General features: G+C 27.0%; 1 protein-coding gene across 3 annotated transcripts in view; it reads right to left on the bottom strand.

The window, feature by feature from the left end:
* Nucleotides 1–4162: 4162 nt before the first annotated feature.
* LOC129962732 (protein cereblon-like) overlaps nucleotides 4163–21906 on the bottom strand; it is a 37692-nt gene continuing 19948 nt past the window's right edge. For all 3 annotated transcript variants that reach the window (XM_056076694.1, XM_056076692.1, XM_056076693.1), the window contains exons 5-9: nucleotides 20929–21097; nucleotides 19713–19778; nucleotides 18648–18848; nucleotides 16046–16239; nucleotides 4163–10442 (exon numbers count right to left, since the gene is read on the bottom strand). In XM_056076694.1, the coding sequence (XP_055932669.1) occupies nucleotides 10280–10442; nucleotides 16046–16239; nucleotides 18648–18848; nucleotides 19713–19778; nucleotides 20929–21097 (793 nt within the window). In that variant the 3' untranslated portion in view covers nucleotides 4163–10279. The remainder of the gene's footprint in view (nucleotides 10443–16045; nucleotides 16240–18647; nucleotides 18849–19712; nucleotides 19779–20928; nucleotides 21098–21906) is intronic.

Raw genomic sequence — 21906 nt, 5'->3', positions numbered from 1 at the left:
GCGAAACTACACAATGATAAAAATGCCTAATATAATTTTTTTTTTTAAAGCGGTTTTTGGAAATCAACAGGATAAAGCTCAATTTTTGTTTTAGAAATTTCAAAAGTACGCCAATGCGACTACACATATTGTATCCTATCTATTTTTATATAACAATGCAAACGAATGCCACTGTATACATATAACCTTTCGACGGCGTCTACGACAGCACTAGAATAGACAAGTATCACTGAACTCTTTGGCAACTGCATTACATAACCCTGACTTGGCTTCGAATCCAGTTGCGACATGAACGAAAAGATCGGTTTGCCATTCTACCGTAGCACCACAAGGCCAAAAAAGAAATGACTCTCGTAACAGACGAAGTAGATTTCCAAACAGATTAGTCAGCGCAAACGAGCTGATTCAACTGCATATTACGAGACAGTTGTCGTCTGCTAAAATGTATCATTTTTAAATGAATAAATGTGTTAGTGCTTCTGTGCAAAAGAATTCCGGAATAAGTGGACTCTTTTTCATATAGAAAAGCCGGAAAAAATTTTTCTACTCAGAATTACAAACGCAATCATTTGCTTAGAAAAAAATGTATCCAAAAGGGAGACAAATGTCTCGCAATGAGCAGTTGAATCTACTCATTTGCGCCATCTTTTTTTTTACGGCCTTATCAACACAAGATGATATTGTATTTGCAATTGCAGTTGTATTATTTGCTTAAAAATAACATCTAGAATCCAATATTTCAACTTATTTCCTGTTTGAAAATAGAATAAATTATATAAACTTATTTGAGCAGTTACGCAGCCGAGAAGAAACTTTTGAAATTTTAGAACTTCGATTTATTTTATCACGGGACAAATATTATGTACAAGAAGCGATGATGAAACTGACGTCCGTTTACACCGCGATGCAAGTGCAAAAGAGATAAAAAAAAATTCCCATCGGTGGTTTTACTATGAGATTTTGATAGGGATTTCTTTAACACGTGTCGATTTAGGCAATGGAATTTTAGGTATCTGTTAAAGAATGTTGAAAGCATTAAGAATTTTTAATCCCTTCACTCGGAGCGTGAGAACATGCTGAATTCAACAGTTTTACATACCGCGTACAGAATTAATTACATAAAAAAGTGGTAATTGGATCAGGAAATAAGACAACATTTTAGAATGAAGTTAAAATGAATTAAGATAAAAATTAGGAAATTAATTAAAATCTAAATTAAAGTAAGAGAGAGATATCATTACATACATATATATATAGATAGATAGATAAATATATAAAATCCCAAAAGTAAATGAATGCAATTTAAGTTAGATAAAAAAAATGTTATATAAAATATAAAAAATGCAATGCATTTAAAAAATTTATTGTTTCTCAAAGCACCTTTTATATATATAGCTTTATAGCTTTTGTATTTAGATACAGTTAGATTCAAACTAAATGTATGATGAAACACTTATATATGATGATGATGAACTTATTATGATGAATCTGATGAAACGTCCTACATATTTATTGAAAACATGTAAATAATGTTTCGTGTGCGTTTGTGTGTATTGGTGCTGCACGTAACAGACAGTTTGACCTAGAACTACCAAATATGCCAATATACTTTAGAGGAGCTCCGAGGTATATACTTATATACCTCGGAGAGATTTTTTTAAAATATTAATTAGAATTTTAATTAATTAAAAAATTGATGTTTTATCAAGATAACTTCAAAAAACATTCCCGCACAAAAATGATAATTTACACCGTTTTAAAATCCAAAAAATTATCTTTTCAATTATGCCAATTTAGTTCTGCAAAAGTTTTTAGTTTAGTTTTAATTAACTTTTTAACATTGTATATTTCATAACAATATATTCATTGTTGTGAATGAAACAGAAATCGTTTTCATTGTTTTATTAAATTGATAACAAATTCTTAGTTTCCCATAACAGAAAATTTGTGAACCACTAGTAAATAGAAATTCTATCTCCATTTATTTCAGTATTCAATTTTTGAATATTTTTGTAAATATAAAGAACAAGGAAAGTGCGTGGTAACCGTTGTAATATATCTAATAACAATTAAGTTGAATGTGTCTTCGTATCTGGAGCGACATTCTACAGGCGAGACAATTTTATCTATAGCTTCCAAATTTAGCACACATACACTATGAAGGTCAAAATGAGCACTTCGGAGCGAATTTTTCGAAGTTTAATTTTAATTTAAACTAGATTTTGAACGATTTCCCACGATAACTTCAGAAAATATAATAGCAGTAACAGGAATTTTATACCTTTTCAAAATTTAAGAAATTGTCTTTTTAATGATACCAATTTAATAATCGTAGGAATTTTAACATAATTTTGGGAAGAATTTTAATATTTTTTAAGATTTTTTTTGTCCCCTAGTTTCCAACAATAGATTACATTGTTGCGCTGAGATACAAACCGTTTTTAATGTTTCATCAAGCATCTGACCACGTGATTTTCCTGCATTAAGTGCTAACGAAGGATTCTGTTTAATATCTATGCAGTTTACTGGACAAATAAAAAAGTGAAGTTACAATACCGCTAAATTTAAAAAAATACATGGTTCATACACAATGGCGCTATGGAACTCATCTCTGTTACAAATTTCATAACGTACAGAAAATATGTAAGATTATTAAAACAATACGGCTTTAATGTCTGGTAATTTCATGGAATCGTAGACATGTAGTACCAGAAGTCTGAAAATTTTTACAGCTATGTGTTTTTTATAATAAAGCAAACTCTCACTGCATTCAGAACAAAATTACTAGTTTATCGTTTAATTTTATGTAAAACTTGATTCAACATGAGAGGCGCCAACTAATAGTGAATTTGAGAAGACTTTGATTTCAGCATTTAATAATAAGTTATACAAAACATTTAGAAACAAAAAAAATTGGGGGGGGGGGGTAACTGTATTAAATAATAAATGTATAACTGTACTAAATAAATTGGGGGGGGGGGATTTTTATCAAAAATCTGGATGTTAAAATAAATGTGAAGAAAATGTGAGATATTAAAAACAGTATTATACGAAAATTAAATACCAAACAATATCGCAAAATCATTTTTATCAATGAATCATTTTTATAAAAATTAAAACTCCCATTTGGTTAGAGCATATAGAGCAGCTCCTCAAGTTTTCTACAATTTACTTCAGTTTTTGAGCTCCAAGTTTTCGATTTTAAAAAATTCGTTTCAGTACGCTAAAAATGTAGGAGCGGCCACCCGAAATTATCTCATATACTCTCTAATGAATGTCTTATCTCTTCTACCTCCCGCTTATAAATTGGAAACCTTGCGTAAGACCATGAATCCCACGAATGCTTAGACTTTTATTTTCAGTCTCGCACATGAACATTTTGTGCTTCGTAATATAAGAAATATAACCACTTATGCACTTTAAGCGCCTTTTCGTCGATAGATTTAAATCAAAGATTGGCACAGAACTACAGCTTTAATTAAATCACATATCAAATTCCATTCACTAAACTGTTTATGTTTTTCAACTATCGTGTTTACGTGTTTGCGAGTGTATAAAAAAAAAGACATTCAACCCGTCGACGAATTTCTCTTAAAATTTGACACACACTACAATTGTAGTGAGAATACATACCAAATTTCATTTATAAAAGTTGCTGCATTTTTTTTTGTTACCACATTCATATGCATGTGCATGTACAGACAGACATATAGTCGGCATTCATCAAAGGATAGACATGTGGGTCTATAATTTAAATAAACTAAATATCAAATTTTATTCATATTGCAGTTTTCGTTTTGTAGTAATTGTGTTCACTTTCACATGGACAGCTTCCTCTGAATAAACTTTAAACAAAATTTGTAAGAAATCTAAAATATGGGTGTAAAGACCACATTTCACACTTCTTCATCAAGCTGAAAGCATTTTTGAACATTCGTATTCAGAAAAATAGATGGTTACAAATATAATTTCAACAATTGTGTTTTTTGCACTCAGATGGGTCTAAAACATGGAGATTCATCAAAATCTCAAAATCAAACTTTTTTGACGAAGTCGACACTTTCTCATTATATACTTCCCATACAGAAAAATAAAAAAGTGTGCATTTTTTAAAATGGTTAAATTTTTTGTAGTTAACAAAATAAAACTCAATTACTTTTATTTCTAAAGCCAACATTTATTTACACGCACAATATACATTAACATTGAAACAGTGATAGATTAACTTACAAAAAGAAAACACACGAGACATATCATTCAAATTACAAAAAATAATCATATCTTAAAACCTTCAACAAATATAGGAATTCCAAACAACACTTTTGCATAATATCCGTTTCAGGAACAAGTAGCAAAATGCAATATTCAGGAGTAAAGAGATGATGCTAGTTTCATAGAACCATTCACTTCGAAATGCATATAACTCGGTAATGCTTTAATAACGCCCTGTGATAGTGTACTGTAAATTGGCAATTTCAAATAGAAAGCAGAGGGTTGTTATATATATTAATCAATAACTAATATAAATGAAACCATAGAATCTTGACGATCCAAACTTACTCGGAATTAATACAGTGGCATAAGGGTTGGGATGAGGGAATAGATGTGCCAAAGATCTGAAACGCATCAAGAAAATAAAAATGAGTTCATTTATTCCACTTTTTGAAGCTTATTGAGAAGGACAATAGAGAAAATTAATACTATCCCATGGCGCAATGCAAGACCAATAACAACAGGAATAAATTAACACAAATATGTGGGAATAAACAAATGGATTGCTATTGGATGGGCATGAAAGAAAGGATATTTCAATCATATATAAGTTACAAGTAAACTGGCATAACTTTAATCCCAGTTTGCTTTAAATGGCATTAAAGATAACAATACAAAAAATCATAAAATATGATGATTATATTAATCCTCTAACATTCAATTTAATTTAAAGCAAATTTCGTTAAAGTTCTTTTAAATAAATTAAGCTGTTGTAGAAAATCTTTTAAAAATTTATCTACGACTAAATATTACTTATCAAAAAAAATTTAATACATTAAAATATTTGAAAAATGTAAATTCCGCATTTATAACATTATCTCAAAAGTAAACAAAAGGATTTGTTTTGTTTTTTCCCGAAATGACTATACATTGACTTCACTTGCCTAAATTAAAGAGAACTGCCATTTCTCATTTTTCGCGTTTGTGATTAAAGAGAAATGACGGCACTTAGATTTCAAAATCCGACTAAAGGGTACACAAAAAATGAAAGAATCAATGCGATCGACTTAATCATGGAAGGGAACGTTAAATGCTCTATAAATAGCATACTGGGTGCTAATGAGTTGAAAGAACAGCGAAAGAAGCTAATTTCAGGTTGTTCTTAAGAAAGGAAAAAGTGAACACATTTAAAAAAAAAAGCATATAATTGGGTCAGTCAACCACTTCCCAAGCGAAATATGCATAGCATAAATAAGAAACATAAATCAGAAGAAAGTTGTTTATTGAAGTATGGCCACAGAATACTGTGACCATGCTCCAAACTAGCATTAGTAAAACTGGTAGACAGTTGTTTACTTTAACAATGAATTAATAACTCTGTCTGGGGCAAATTGCTATAAGTTTTATTCCAAGAAAACACAAATATTCCTATAGTTTCCAGGTTCTTCAATTGAAATCAGTTCTTGTGAAAAAGCTCCCCAGGAAGGTAATCTATTCCCTATATTGGAGTCAAGTCACATTAATTCAGGTACTATAGTTTTGGTACTTTGACCAAAATATGCTATTCCCCTTCATTATGAGTTCTTAACATAAATTTGGGTATATATGAAACTAGAATCACCATCAAAAATGGATCAGTTTCACAAATGCTACTCTAAAAGAGAAATATAGAATGCAATCATGTTCCCAAGTCTAGTTTTACCATAAAGAACAAAACAGTAATGCATTTCTTTCATTTTTAACTCCAAATATGGTGAGGGCCAGAGCAAAGAAAAGAAAAGAAACGTATAAAAAAAGCCCCATGTACCACCTACCCTTACTACACCATTATAAAGATGACCCAAAGAGTTAATTTTTGATACTTTATTTATTGATATTGAAATAACCCTGATTAATGAGAAACACTTCTCATAATTTATTACAGAATTTTACATTATAATTTGTTGCAAATTATACTGAAGATTACCTTAAATGAAATTAAAAATAGTTTAAAAGATTTTCTTAAATTTGAATTCATTGTATTACAAGAATAAAATGTATATCATCCTTTGTTCCTTCATGTATGTGAAATTTATTCATGCAAATTCCAAAAACTAGCTTAATAATACCATCATTTAATTCATTTATCATCAGCTCATTCAACAAATGTAACTTAAGAAAAGCTAAATTCCAGCATAGTTTTCCATTATATTAATGCTTTATATAGTGCAGATTTATAAAGCTTCACACTTTTGAACTCTGCATATTAATATAAATTTAAAAATAACAGCTATGTGTATCATACAAGCAGACAAGCATGTTGAAGAAAAACCGCTGTGGCAGATGCTTTTAGTTGTCAACAGAAATTTCTAAATTGCTCTTCATACCTATTTATTATCTATAAATAATTATGAATAATTTTTTTCAAAAATTTTAATTTGGCCTAAATTTATTCCTTTGCATCATCTGTAATTAAAAACCTAAAAACATTTTTTTCTTTTACTATCATTAAATAATGATAATTTAATAATGAAATTGGTAAATTTATCATGGGCTAAACACAAACTTAATTGACATGCTTATTTTCCCTGCTAATTATTGAACCTACATTATAAATAAAGCTGTTAAACAGACATCATTCTTATCTTATATTTATTCTTATCATATGATATTAATTATACTTTTTTTAATTCTTTTCCCTGTGATTTTAATTTCCCTAATATATTAGCTTAGCGAAAGCGCACATTTTAATAAACTTCACTAAGAAAAGATATCACATTTTACTATTAAGATTTGTATGTATGAAAATAATCTTTAATACTCAGATTTGAAAACTCCACAGTTTTATTACATAGAGCGAGACAATTTTAAAGCAAGTAAAATTGAATGAATTGGCATTTTATTTTATTTTTTGGTGAGAAATTATTTTTGGAAAAAATTTTGGGAGTTAAAGTTATTACAGTATACATGTTTAATCAGCACACTCAAGGTAATTTTCTAAACACAAATGGTTTGCAAAATAAGCGAATTTTAAGACGTTATGTTTAGAAATAGAAAACAAAAAAGAATTATTGAAAACAATAAAACCACTACTAATAAAACTGGGTTTCTTCATCTTTACTCCAACAAATTCAATTGCAAAAAAAAAAAAAAAATTGACGAAGATCTATTCTGAAGTCAGAAACAAAGAAAAACCATTATCATAAAAATTAAAATCTTTCATACGATATTAACATTGATTTTCTTTCCTAGTGCTTATAATATATGTATTAAGTATTGGTCTTACATGTGAGCACACTAAAAGACAAATCAAAACGATTCTAGATCTAAAAACTATACCAAATATATAAAATTAATTACATCTTTTATATAACACAGAATAGATAGATTTTCTATAGAAATCCATTCTATAGAAAATACCAATTTTCTTCTTTTTTATATATATTCTTCTTATGCAATGTGGTGTATTTAAAATCGGTTTTCCCAAAATTTATAGAAATTTAGGGCCCAGAATTGATCTTGGATTAAAGAAGAATAAAATACAACTGTGAAATTGGAACATTCTATACTTAAAGAAACAATAAGACTAAATAAGAAGTCAACAGAATTCAATAGTGTCCTTTGATAAATACATAGAATAGAAACTAATAAAAAATAGTATTTTTTAACTATCGGTAGATTTTTAAAAATGGCATTGACAATACATGAAAAAAAATAATTGCCAGTGATTAACAAAAGTTTGATACATAGAGTGAAACAAATTTATACCAAAAAATACATATGTGTTAAGATTTTTTTGTAAACTTTCTAATTAAATGTGAGATTAAAATATGCAATACAAAAATATTTTTACTCCTAAATCATTTTTATTTAAATAAATCTTCCATTATAATAATCAAAATTTTTAAAAATGAATTATATAAAGATAAAATATAAGTTAAATTATTATAGTTTACAAAACACAGAAATTCTATTTACTAAATGTTAATAATCCTCTATTTACAATGATCAGAATATCCAGTATCTCCAGAAAATATTCACAAATTTACACTTATGAATCAATATTGCAAGATCATGGTTCATACATTTTGATATTCAAAATAAACTTTGGCATTTGGAATGGAAAATTAACAATATATAAAGCAGAAAGATTTATTTTGAAATTGAAAGTGAAGTGACAGCAAGATGTATTCTGAATTAACAAAAATATGTACATAAAAATAATCATATTAATCATTAAAAAAATTATCAGTAGACATACATAAAAAAATAATAATTTTTCTTACTTGCAATACACATGAGATGACTTTTTAAAAAGAAATGAAACACAACATTTAATAATTTTTCATGATTTTACTCTCAAATACTTAATTCCATTCATTATATAAATTATTCATGGTATTCAATTAAAGAAATTAATCAACGTAAAAACTCCCTCGTTTCAAGGAAGATCTTAAACACTAATGTTTAAACCATAAAAAATACTTTTAAAAATTTAAATTTCTGAATATTTTATCAAAGAATTGAAAAGAAACCAATCAAAAAAAGTTTTTAAAAAATGCTAGGAAAAAATTCAGATGATGCATTTCATAATCATTTTTTTAATAAATTAAGGACAATGCAAAAGCACCTTCCTTTTATTTCGATATTAGCTTTAAAACATGCCTTATTATGTGTAATTATCTACATGTTTCCTACTTCATTAATGAAATATATTTACATGAACACATAATAAGCACTTCATCTATACACATATTTACATGACTATTTTTAAAATTAAAAAAAGTTGAAAATATAAAGAAAAGTGATTTCCAGTTAAAATGTTAACTGAAGTTTTAAATTTGCTAATAAAAATTATATTAAAAAGTATCATTAAGGTACAAAAATCAATAATAAGCATGCTTGCTATGAAACTTCAGAAACGCTTTAAATATTTGTTGCATATAATGGACAATCACAATATTCAATATATAACTGCCAATCTTCTATAGTTGTAACTAGACTTATAGCTCTTTAAAGTTTCTGAATCTTCCATTAAAATAATGTTAGAAACAATAATTTATTCAGAAGTAAGATATTTCCAGTATGAATAATAATTTCTGAATTTTCCATTAAAAAATAATTTGAACGGCAGCTCAATAATTTATTCAGAAAAAAAAAATATTTCTTGCATGCATATTAATTATTTGATTTATTGATAGTAGCATTTCAATATGTGCAACAAAAATATGAACTCCAGTCATCATTTAATTTTCCATCATCAAAAATTTTAGGATCGATTTTTTTAAATCTTTAATTCCAATGTACTAAAGTTTTTTATTGTAATTATATAAGTTAAATCGTTTTTATTAATAATTTACATTACAAAACATTACAAACATTACAAAAATCAATGGGTTAAACTACAAGTATTAATAACAAAATAACTTTAATAACCAGGTGAAATTATTTATCCCCTTTATAAATCAAAATTTAAAAAAAATGAATTTTATGGAAAATAAAAAGAAAGAAATTTATAATTTTAAATAAATGTTCTTCCTATATATAATATTTCTGGTAATATTTCTTGAATAATGTATTTTTAATTTAGACATAATTTATTAATTACTTTATATTTTATTTTACAAATTTATTTCATATCAAGAGTAATTATTTCAAAACTTATGTTCATGTCTTCATTCTTTTGAACAAAAGTAAACACTTCTTTTTCTATACATGCATACACAATTATCTGAGTATTAAAAATTATCTTTTAAATAAATTCTTGTTTTACACATGCCTTGAAATAAAAATAATACTAATATTCAAAACTATGAATGACAACAGTAAACTGTAACAAATGAATCAATGTTGATAAAGTTAATCAATTAAGAATAAATCAGGCGCTCCTTTTCAGAAAGAAAAAAAAATCTATATATTTTCTACCAAAAAACCAAATAAGAAAAAAAAATCATTATTATTTTTCACTTTTCAAATGTCAATACAATATCTATAAACAGTTAACCATTTTAATATACATAGAGTTCAATAAACTGGCATGATAATAATGAAAAATTCACATGAATAGCATTTTGCTCAGCTAAAATATTCACAGTTCGTTTGGTTCATCACCATCACCATTTATCCTGTTTTGGATGGCAGCGCGACACAAAGCCCAAAATTTACTGGGTTTCAGACTCTTATCAACAGCTGTAAACCTCCAACCCATGTGACTAGTACACACTTCACATTCGGCAATAGTCCAAGCATAGCTGAAATAAAAAAATAAAAAACTGATATAAATTTCTCTAAATTTATATAGTATTATTATATACAAGGCGTCCACTCTAAGGATGGTGAAATAGCTTATTTCAGAAGTGTTAGGAAAGGTATATAATTACAACTGGAAAAATGTTCCAAATGATATTTAAAAAAAAAGTTTTGCATTCTAAAATAGATTGCTAAAAAAGTCTTAAATCTTAGTTTTAATTTCATATATTTTTTAAATATTAACATTTTAAGTAAAAAAATAAGTTCCAAGCTTCCATAAGTAGAATTGAATTAGTTTGAAAGCTTAAAATGGCACTACTTTAGAGGCCATGCAAAGGAAAAATCATTAGTTAATGAATGCCATGTTCTCAATGCAGCCATTAATTGGCCTAAAACAATAAGATTCTAAACTTTATAACTCAATCAATTTCTTTGCAGCCTGGATTTTTTTTTAAAATATTAATGAGTCAAAAATAGTTTACTAAATATGATTAAAATAGAGAAACTGTATAAAAATCTGGACATGTAGTTTTTTAAAAGTGCATTTATTGACTGAAACAACATAAAATATAATTCTTTATGACATTTATAACATTTTTCTAATTTAAAGCAAATGCTTATCTCTAACTGTTTAGAAAACAGCAATTGGACAGATATTAGAAATAGACACTTGTTTGTAGCATGTGATCAGTTTTAAAGAAAAGAAAAAAGTTTAGAATAGAAACAAGGCAACTTTCGCAAAAGAATTTTATGTTTGAACAATGCATACACATGCAGATAGATACCTTTTTAATGAAAATACAATAACACTCATGTGTTAAATTTTGAGAACTGCATTTTATAATTTTCTGCTGATATCTATCTAGAACAGAACAGTACAAACAATTGCAAGTAAGATACCAAAGAGTTACTGGGAGCAGCAGCTATTCACTAAACAAATGACAACAATAATAAAAATAAAAAATGGAATCAAAGGAGTGAGAAATGTTGTAAATCGATAAACAATTATTGGTACAATATTCTGGTTATTATATATATATATATATATATATATATATATATATATATATATATATATATATATATATATATATATATGGTATTCAGTCATTTATATTCTCTAATGTTTTGTAAGTTATTTTCGAAACTTTCCTGTCAAAAAAAAAATTATATTATAGGACAGAGATGGCGAACCAATGGTACACGACACACTATATTGGGCCCGCCATCGATCAAAACGGTTTGCATTTTAGAAAAATAACAAACTTCACTATGAAGTATTACAAACAAACGCGACTGATCGGTCGCTGTGAGCATATCCTTATTCCCTACCCAATTTCATGCATGAAAAAAAAAAATCGGGCAATATCATTGATTCACATCGTCACGTACTCTGCAAAGTGAATGTGCCGTCATTATATGCGAACTTCGAACAGTTTCAGTTCGTATTGCTAGGATTGTAGTTTGTAATTTCCGAAGGACGAATTTGGAATCATCTCTGGGAGCAGACTCATTTGCTAACGTCTTCCCTTAGTTACGTGGTGATCTACAATTGCTACTGATGCAAAGTTTGTCTACGCATAGCATAGTCAATTTCTTTGACACGGCTGTATTTTAAAGTTTATTTGTGTTATCTTTACGATTTTTAAACATGGAAAGTTCAGCTAGGAAAAAAAAAAAAGTTCAAGATAGTAAGTGTAACAGAGAATTTTCAAACTTGGTGGACCGAGTTTGGCATGATAAGTAAAGGCGACAAAGCGAGGTATGTTTTATATTCTGGAACAGTGGTATGTTGAACATCATCTGTAAAACGGCATTTTGAAACAAATCCCAAATCCTTTTGCTAAAAAAGCAAACCAGTGCAAAAAGAATTAATTGCAAGTGCAATGAAAGATAGAAATAAACAGTCGACGTCTATGATTAAATATGTTAGCAAATATTGTCATACAAGCGCTGCAAGTCACTCGACTGCAAATGTTATTGCTCGGCATAGAAAACCTTTTAAAGAGGGAGAGTTTTTGAAGGAAGCCTGGTTAGCATGCGCGTCCTCACTTTTCAATGATTTTGATAAAAAAGATAAAATTATTCAGCGAATCAAAGATATTCCTCTGTCTAGAGACACAATAAAAGAAAGAATCTTAAAACTGGCTGGAAATGTATCAGATCAACAACAATTCAGATAACAAAAAAAATGACATTAACTCCGCTCCTGTTATATCGCTGTCTTAACGAAAGTACTGACGTCACTACATCAGCACGTTTAGCTATTTTTGCTCAATATTATGTAGGAAACATCATTAAGGAAGAATTAATTGCGATAACATAGTTGCTAACAACTACAAAGGGCACAGATATTTGTAAGGCTGTTACAAATTCGTTTGTTGAGAAAGAAATTGATTTGAAAAGAATTGCTTCAGTAACAACTGATGGTCAGCAAAGAAAATGGTTTCATTAGTTTATTTCGAACAGACATAGGATGTTCGATTCTTGAATTCCACTGCATTATTCACCAACAAGCATTGTGTGCTAAGGGTGGCTTAACATCTCCTGTTAATGTAATAGCGTTAGTCACAAAAATAGTCTACCTCATATCGTCATATGCTTTAACTAAGCGAAAGTTTGATGCTTGGTTGGATGAAGTCAACTCTGTGCATAATGGCTTACTGATGTATGATAATGTTCGCTGATTGAGCAGCGGAAACGTACTTCAAAGATTTGTTGACTGTTTAGAAGAAGTCAGACTTCTGCTGCAAAATGAGGGGGAAATAGAACAATATCCCAGTTGTTGGCTGTTATGTGGGTTTCAAAATTGTTATTTTTAAAAAACATGTGCCAACATTTCAATGAAATGAATATAATGCTTCAAGGCACAAATAAAACAATTATTGTCATAATGGATCGCATTCGCGCTTTTGACGCTAAACTGCATGTTTTCAGAAACGATATTATAACAAGAAACTAAAAGTACTTTCCAAACTTGAAAATATATATATATATCAAAGATTTAGATGTGCATGAGAAACCAAATGAAGAAAAACTTAATGAAGAATTTATTTCTGTAATTGATTCTTCAATCAAGGAATTTTCATCAAAATCTTCTCAGTTCGAAGAATTATCGGAAACGCTCAAGTTCCTTATGTACCCTGATGTGACTTCATTTGATAAATTGAACTTGTCCCAATTCGATAGTTGGAAATTGAACAATTTGAAATGCAACTGATTGATTTCCAGTCTAGTTGAAAATGGATTCAAAAATTTATTGAAACAAGGAAAAAGTTGGAATTGATTGAAACAGAAAGATTAACAAGCAATATAAGTAGAAATGGCAGTAACAAAATTTTGGAAACATGGAATTCGATTCAAACACATTTAACTGTTTGAAGAAGCTGGCTCATGTTATTTTAACAATATTTTCATCTATGCCTATGCCTGCGAATCATTATTTTCAGAAAAGACTCGCTTAGAAAACGTTTGGCAGATGACTCCAGTTCAGCATGCATTCTGCTAAAAGTAACAACCGTAATACCTTACAACCATAATATAAGATATTTGTCATTTAATCAGTAACAACAGAAGTCACACTAATGTTACTTTAGTTTGAATTACATGTATAACTAAAACATTTATTACTATACTAGCCGCCTTTGGCGACCAGCCGGTTCGCCAATCTTAATGCTCGTTAAAATTTTAATAATTAACTATTTTATGTAATTCCTACTTTAATAGCTTCTTCATTAAAATATTTTAAAACTTCAAATTTCAATTCACTCAGAATATTATAAAGGCCTTCAGTCATAACGTAATCTATATCTCTCCAATTTTATGTTAGCTCCCGTAGAATTTATGCTTTAAATTAAAGTGGAAATGATTAATCTGCAATTAATATAATAATATTTTTTACTAAGACAAAACATTTTTTTTTTTTTTTTTTTTTTTTTGTAATATGATTACTGAAAACAGAGTCACTGAGCATTTAAACCTTATGGGCACTAAAGAATATCTTTATCTAATATGTAATTATTTATGTAATATCTCAAGAATTTGTCAACAAAATTTTTACAGAAAATATACAGAATCGTTTAAAATAATCGGTCGAAAACAGGTTTAAAAAAATTACTTAAAAAACGATGAACTTAAACTAAAATAGATACAATTTAATTACAAAAGCATACAACTAACCTAAAAATAATTTAAATCGAGTCCGCTTCCGTTGAAATCAGAATACAATGCGCATGCGTGAATTTTCAACGCCAGTTACCGTAACGCAAATGCGTGAATTTTTCTAACGCTATGTAGATTAGAAATTTTTAATTTCGTTTAATCTGTTTTATTTTAATTCAAAAGTACTTCAGAATGAATCTGAAAGATCGATTAATTAACAATGTTTAATTTTAAATGCATAAAACATTAAGAAAATAAACAGAATCGTTTGAAATAATCGGTCGAAAAATGTTAACCCTAGCTTCATTACTGTTGGGAAAAGAAAAAAAAACTGAAGCCTTACTCATTTGGCGGTGGGGAAAATGAAAGGATTTTTTTTGGCGAGAAAGTTAGTTTTTAATTAATAATTAAAATTCTAATTAAAATTTCAAAAAAAGGGACCCCAGGTGCACATTTAAGACCTCCAAGGTATACACGTACCAAATTTAGTAGCTTTAGGTCAAATGGTCTTTTCTGTAGAGCGCCAACACACACACACATTGAGCTTTATATATAAGTATAGACAATGAAAAAAAAATTGTAGTAAATAAAGAGTTTTGAGTTATTAGTATTTAGTTTTATTGTTTTTCCAAGAAATCATAAGTCAAAATTATTTGACGGCACATCTGTACCTCATTAAACATTTCTTTAGAAAAAATGGCACATTGATCCATAAAGGTTCGCCATCTCTGTTATAGGAGATAAAAAAAAAAAGTACAGTTGAAGAATTCTACTCACCATATAACATTTATGTGTTATTATTATTACTTATAAATATCTATATAATAAGAAATTTATAAACTTTTATTCAATTTTAAGAATTCTATAATAAATCAATAATATTATTATGAAAATCTGTGATAAGCATCACTATAACCATAATATGTTTATCCACTTATCACCATAGTTTTATGTAAGCTCTTAAGTGAATTTTATCTTGTATGGTTTCAACGAAATTTTCTTAAAATAGTATAATGTTAATGTGAGATTAATGTGAAAATATGCAATATTTTCAATTGATTATTTCACTATTCATTGAACTTTTAAATTATATCTTTTCTAAATGATCCATAAAAATAATTCAAGTCATACAAGAACAAATTTTCAAATGAAAAAAAAAAAATTAACAAATGAAGCTAATATTATATTAAAGACAAAGGCAAAAGTAGGTTTATTACATAAATTTTTGCAAAAAAAAAAAATCTACTTTCATTACAACAACATAGATGACATCTGTATAAAATATTTTGTTCTTTTTTCAACATAGTTTTTTTTTTTTTTTTTTTTTAATTTTCATTATCATCTTAAGCAGCTTTCTTTCAATGAACTGCATTTTGTTAGCATCTTAATATATACATATATTTCTAAATTAAAAAATATATATATGAAATTCAGAAATACTTACCCAGGAAACCAACTCTGTTCAGTAGAAGGTCGACCAGTTAAACGAAGACCTTTGGCCTTATATACAGTTATAGCTTCATGAACGTAGCCATTAGGATTAACATATGTACCTTGAGGACCTTGAAGAGACATGCTGAATATATCTTCACGATTGGCAATGATGCCCTGGCAATCTCTACATGTCAGAACACAACACTAAGGGAAATTAAATTTAAATCTCAGAATTTCTATATATTATAAATTGTTAAAGATTTTTATCAAATGAACTTGTGAAAAATGAAGAAAAATTATAATGACAAATAATCTTGCAGATATTTAATTTTTTTAAAACAATTGAAATAAGTAGTTTTTGAGAAAAACAATAATTAATTTTAGTTTAAATATGTGAAATAAAAAAAATTGCAAGGAAAAATTGCAGTATAATATTATTCAGATATGCTATAGAAAACAAACGACATATAAATATGTTTAAATGCATCATTTATCAACTACATTTTGATAAATGAAACACTATATATAAATACATTAAAAATGCTAAGGAACACAAAAGAGATTAATTTCTCTCTTACTGATGGCAATAACTAATTTTTTTTAAACAAAAAATGCTTATCAGCTCCTTCTGTTAGCATTTTGATGTACGAGTTTATGACATTGAGTTTCACAATAGTATTTCTTAGTAACACTCAATAAACTTAAAACGATGTGATTCAAAGCAGCTCAAAAGCAAATAAAACAGATAAGCTTAACTGCCTGCCATTGTGCATTCTGAACAAGCAAAATAGAACCCATAACAAATTGTATTAGTTCTCAAATTCAGGTAAAGATCATGGGACACTATCATTATCTCATGATTGTATTCCAGTAGTGTCATTATGACTGTGATGTGCAAATTTTATCGTGGATTTAATAGCGAAGTGAAATTAACTAAAAAATATGCATTCTATGTAAAATAAATATTCATATGATGGTATAATTAACCATAAAAAAAATTTTTTTAACTTTTGAAATAAGTAATCTGAGGCCAACATTTATCAATTTGTTCACTTTTCCATTTTTTTACCTCCCCTAATGACTTTAAATTGAGAGTGGTGGGAAATGGCTTTAACAGGTAAGAAAAAATTACTTTGGGATCAAACTTTTGAAAAGATTTTATCTAGATCTGTAAAAATCAGTTTAAAGCCGTGGACTTATGTACAGATTTTCGAAAGATAAAATTCTTTGATTACAACACGGTTGTGTTTCCAACCTTTGAAAAATAACCATCAACAGTTTCACTTCTAAGTTTATATCACTCTGTTGTTGTAGTAAATATGAGGAATTATATTATCTATGAAACTAAGGCTCCTTTAACTTTCAATCTTGACCTCTACAGGATTCAATCTCCAGATTTCGATTAATATTCATATTTCAGACATTCCAGTTTGAATATATTTGTTATATTAGGACATTATGTCTATCTGTGAAAAAAATAAATTACAAATGCAGCAAAATATGTTACTGAAATTTGGCAGTGGCATTTACATCAAAATTATAGATTACATTGAAATAATGAAAAAAAATCCAACTATGGAAAATCAGTCCGTGCATATGAAATTAACTAAAAGGCACCATGAATTAAATAGATAAAACTTGTTATATGGTTTTCCAACTAAGACTGTACATCTGCATCGAATTTTGAACCAAATCTGGAATCGTATGTTAACTAATCATTAATTTTTCTGTTTATAAAGGAATAATAAGAGACAATTTCATTTCACAGCATTTTTTGCGATACAGAAATAAGGAATTAAAAATCAAGACTATAACAACTAATTCAGGACAATTGATAACTTTATTTGTTTAACAAAAATTAGGAAAAGAATTAATTTTTATTTAACTCGAGAAAAATTAACTTTCTGTTAATTTTTTTTTAAATTATACACTCTTTTTTTTTTTTTTTAATATGAGAAATTTTTTTGGAAGTAAATTTTAGAAAAATCCAGTACATTTAACTCAAATTTGTGACAAATCTCAGATATATTTTCAATTCCATACAATTGGCTGGACATCAGGATTGTGCCAGTAAATCTACAGTGGTTGTTCATCATAGTAACATGTAATCCAAATATAGATAAATATAATATGATAACAATAGCTTTCTAGTCTTAATGAAATAATTAAGATAAAATAAAATTTTATGTATATATAAATGAAATAAAGAAAAGAATGTAGATATAAATTAATAAAGAAAAGTCCAATTTGACTTTTTTTATATATATAATGAATGAATTTTTTTTTTAATAGAAACAAAATTGACAACTAAATTTAGAAAAACCAGTGCATCAAATCTGTAGATCAGTACAAATAAAAGAATAAATAAATCTATTTAGCTTAAGAATTTTGTTGCAAGATTCATCAAGTTATTAAATTGATAATACATACTAGCAGTAAACTTTAAATATTAAAATGGGAAGGAATTATTTTTAATTCAATTCTCCTACTATTTTTATTTAATTCTCCTTATTTTTAATTCAAAATGTAATTCATGGGTTACTTAATCATTCTGATAATAATATCTATCTAATAATAACTATCAGAAAATACGAAAAACATTAAAGTCTTACCTCTTCTAAAATTTTCAATTCATGCCTCAGCCTATGAGTAACTTCATTGATTTTTAAGAGTTCCAGCCTCTGCCTGTCATCCAGAGGAAGATTTGCAGCTACCCAGTAAGAAAATTCCTTAGGATTACAAGGCATGGCATCACTGTGCATAGTCTTATTCCAGCTTTGCATCGTGGTTTTTATTCTATTCATAAGCACGTTCTATAGGTGAAAGAAAATAATTACTGTTAATTACTTTAAAAAACCATTTGAAAATATCAGTAATTTTTGTAACATAATAAGTAATTCATTAATTTAATTGACAAAGTTATATTATGACATTATTCACATTCATTTACTGAAGATTACGAAAATATTTTATACAGTGTATAATGATAGAGGAACCCACTAATGAGATTTTTTAAAGCTATATTTTATATCATTTATAAAAGCCACTAAAAGTGCTTGATACAGTGAAAAGTAATGTATATAGTAATGTATTTGGAAAAAAACTCCAAAACATATGGTTGTTCCCATAAAAAAAATTATATATTTAAATGTTACACTTACAAATACAATTACAAAAATATAAGTGATTGCTACACAATGGGTTGGAATTGCTTTCATGCATGCAATTTTTAACAATGTATAACAGTAGTTCACTTCTGCTTGCATAATTGTGTTATGTATAAGATAACAATAAGTTTTGTTGAACACAGAAACTGTGTGAAAATCTTTGTTTAAACCATCAGAATGAAACCATGTATTTATAAATTAGCATTTTCACACCAGTTAAATAAATAAAAGTTTTGAACATCTTAAACAATTATGGAGAAAAGTCAATAATGTATAATTTGTTATAAGTAACAGGTGTTTACTTATAACAAATTAGAAATATATGGCAAATCGAAACTTTTAATAAAGTAAAAGAAAATGGATTAAAGTGATTATCATTAATCTTTTATACCATTTCAAAAAATTAATTAATGAGTATTCCTTTAAATGTCACTATAATTTATATATCAAGATACTATTTATATCAATTTCAAAATAATGTTTAAATATGCACAGTAATTTTATACTTACAGCATCATACATTTTGTACACAAACTCAGGAAACCATGTGTAATTTGCAAAATCATACTTGTTATACTAAAAAAAAACAAGATAAAAAGTGCTTAACACAAAATGCTTTTCAATAAAGATCTTGCTAACGAAAAATTGTATGTTAATCAACAAACATAAATTCAACAACAAACATAATTCAACAAAATATTTTAATATAGAAACACTTCTAACTAAAAAAAATTTATATATATTTTTATAGAAACTATACATACATAGTAATTAAATGTAGTTAATGTTATTTAAAAAAATTTGAAAGACTGTTAGCAAAAATACTGAAAATTCTAATTTGAGTTAAAATTATATAAATTAAGAATGATACTACAGAAATGCCATCTTCAATCAGATAGCATTTTTATATGCATATATATTAAAAGTCTGTATAAAATGAACTTGTTTTATTAATAAAATAAGATACTTTTTTTATTTCATCTACAAAAATAATACTATTTAGATTGTCACTGGGATTTACTTACATTTTTTTTTTTATAACTTTTGTAAAATTATTAGAGAAATACTAAATTTTCATAGATAAGAAAAAAAAATCATACATATTTTATATATTAATATAATTAAAATATTATTTAGTTCAATTATTATTATGTATCTAATATTTGCCAGTTCTTTCACTTTCTACAAGGTTTTATGTTTACATGTTTGAAGAACACTGAAATGAATTTAGTGCTTATAAACTACATAAAAGAAAGGCGATAATTTTCTCAATACATAAAACAGAATGACAACTAACATTAATTAACTACGTGCAATTTACATCTAGATCATTATGTTATTTCTACAAAAATGTGAAAATGTTTTTTTTTTTTTTTTTTTTCCTTAAAAACATGGCACTTTAATGTATTTTGGAAAAAGACTGTTAAATTAATTTTATTTATTTATAATAAAATGAAGATTATTGTGCGAAACTAAGAAATTACTGCTTATGACTTTTACAATTTTTATTTTATTCATTTTATCAGGGATAGTATGAATGCTTGAGAAATATTGTTATGCAAAAAGTATTATCCAATTGCGAACTCTATATCCAATATCCTATATCCTACTCTCCATTCTTCTATATATCCAATTATAAACTCAATAAAAAACTAATCATAAACTAATTATCTTCTACAAAAATATGCGTTATAAAACATTAATATATAAGAATTCCTAAACACACCTTGTGAGAACTACGGTGTAAAAGTTGATTACACTGGAAACTATTTGATGGTTTAGAACTCAGATTAGGTGGTGGTATTGCAAACTTGTTAAGGCTGCTTAATTTTGAACATTCTCCAGGATCACCAGCTTGAAGTTCTGGTAAAATTCGAACTTTCCCAATAAGGATTCTACAAAAACAGATTGCTTTAATATAAAAGAGAATATTTTTATAATGGAAATAATTTTTCTAACAATATTTTTAAACAGACTATCTATGACTGTTGTATTAGAAAGTAATTAAATTGAAAAAAGGTGTGTTTCAAATCAGGATTTACTTAATCAAACTTAGCATAAAATCATGAATGAAAAAAAAAAATATTATCCTTTGCTCTATATGAAAAATAAATTAATAGCTTCACTGTTAAATAGAGAGTAAATTAAAAGCTTTTTATAAGAGAATGTAGGTAACTTGAATATTCTTGATAGTGCAATCAGCAACTTGCAATGTATGTTTCAGATGAACATTAAATTGATATTTTTATTAAGGCTCAAAACAAAAGTCTGGCTCTAATAATCCTTGAGAAACTAGTACAGATAATAGATATACATAATTATATACATAATATTTTCTTGAAATTTAATGTAATTTAATGATTTGAATGTAATAATGAATTTAATGAGACAAATAAAATTCATAGACAAAGATAAAAGCATTAAAGTTTTATAAAACATAATATATCTACATTATATCATTCTCGGCTCACTTGTTTTTCTTCCTAGAATTTATGTAACTTTAATGCACTATTATTTGAATTACAAAAATTCATTGTATTTTAAACACTAAATGCAGCACAAATATATAATTACTGAATTACTTTTTACTCAAGCAGCCAAATAGCAAAGCCAAATGTAATTGTGCTATTATGATAATCAGGAAACCTTTCCCACTAATATAAATAAAATTTAATTTTGCATAAATAAAAAAAAAGAATTGATA

This window comes from Argiope bruennichi, chromosome 3, assembly GCF_947563725.1.
Source record: "Argiope bruennichi chromosome 3, qqArgBrue1.1, whole genome shotgun sequence".
Lineage (NCBI taxonomy): Eukaryota > Metazoa > Arthropoda > Arachnida > Araneae > Araneidae > Argiope > Argiope bruennichi.
The sequence above is the reverse complement of the archived record's forward strand: the minus strand, read 5'-3'. Positions and strand labels throughout refer to the sequence as shown.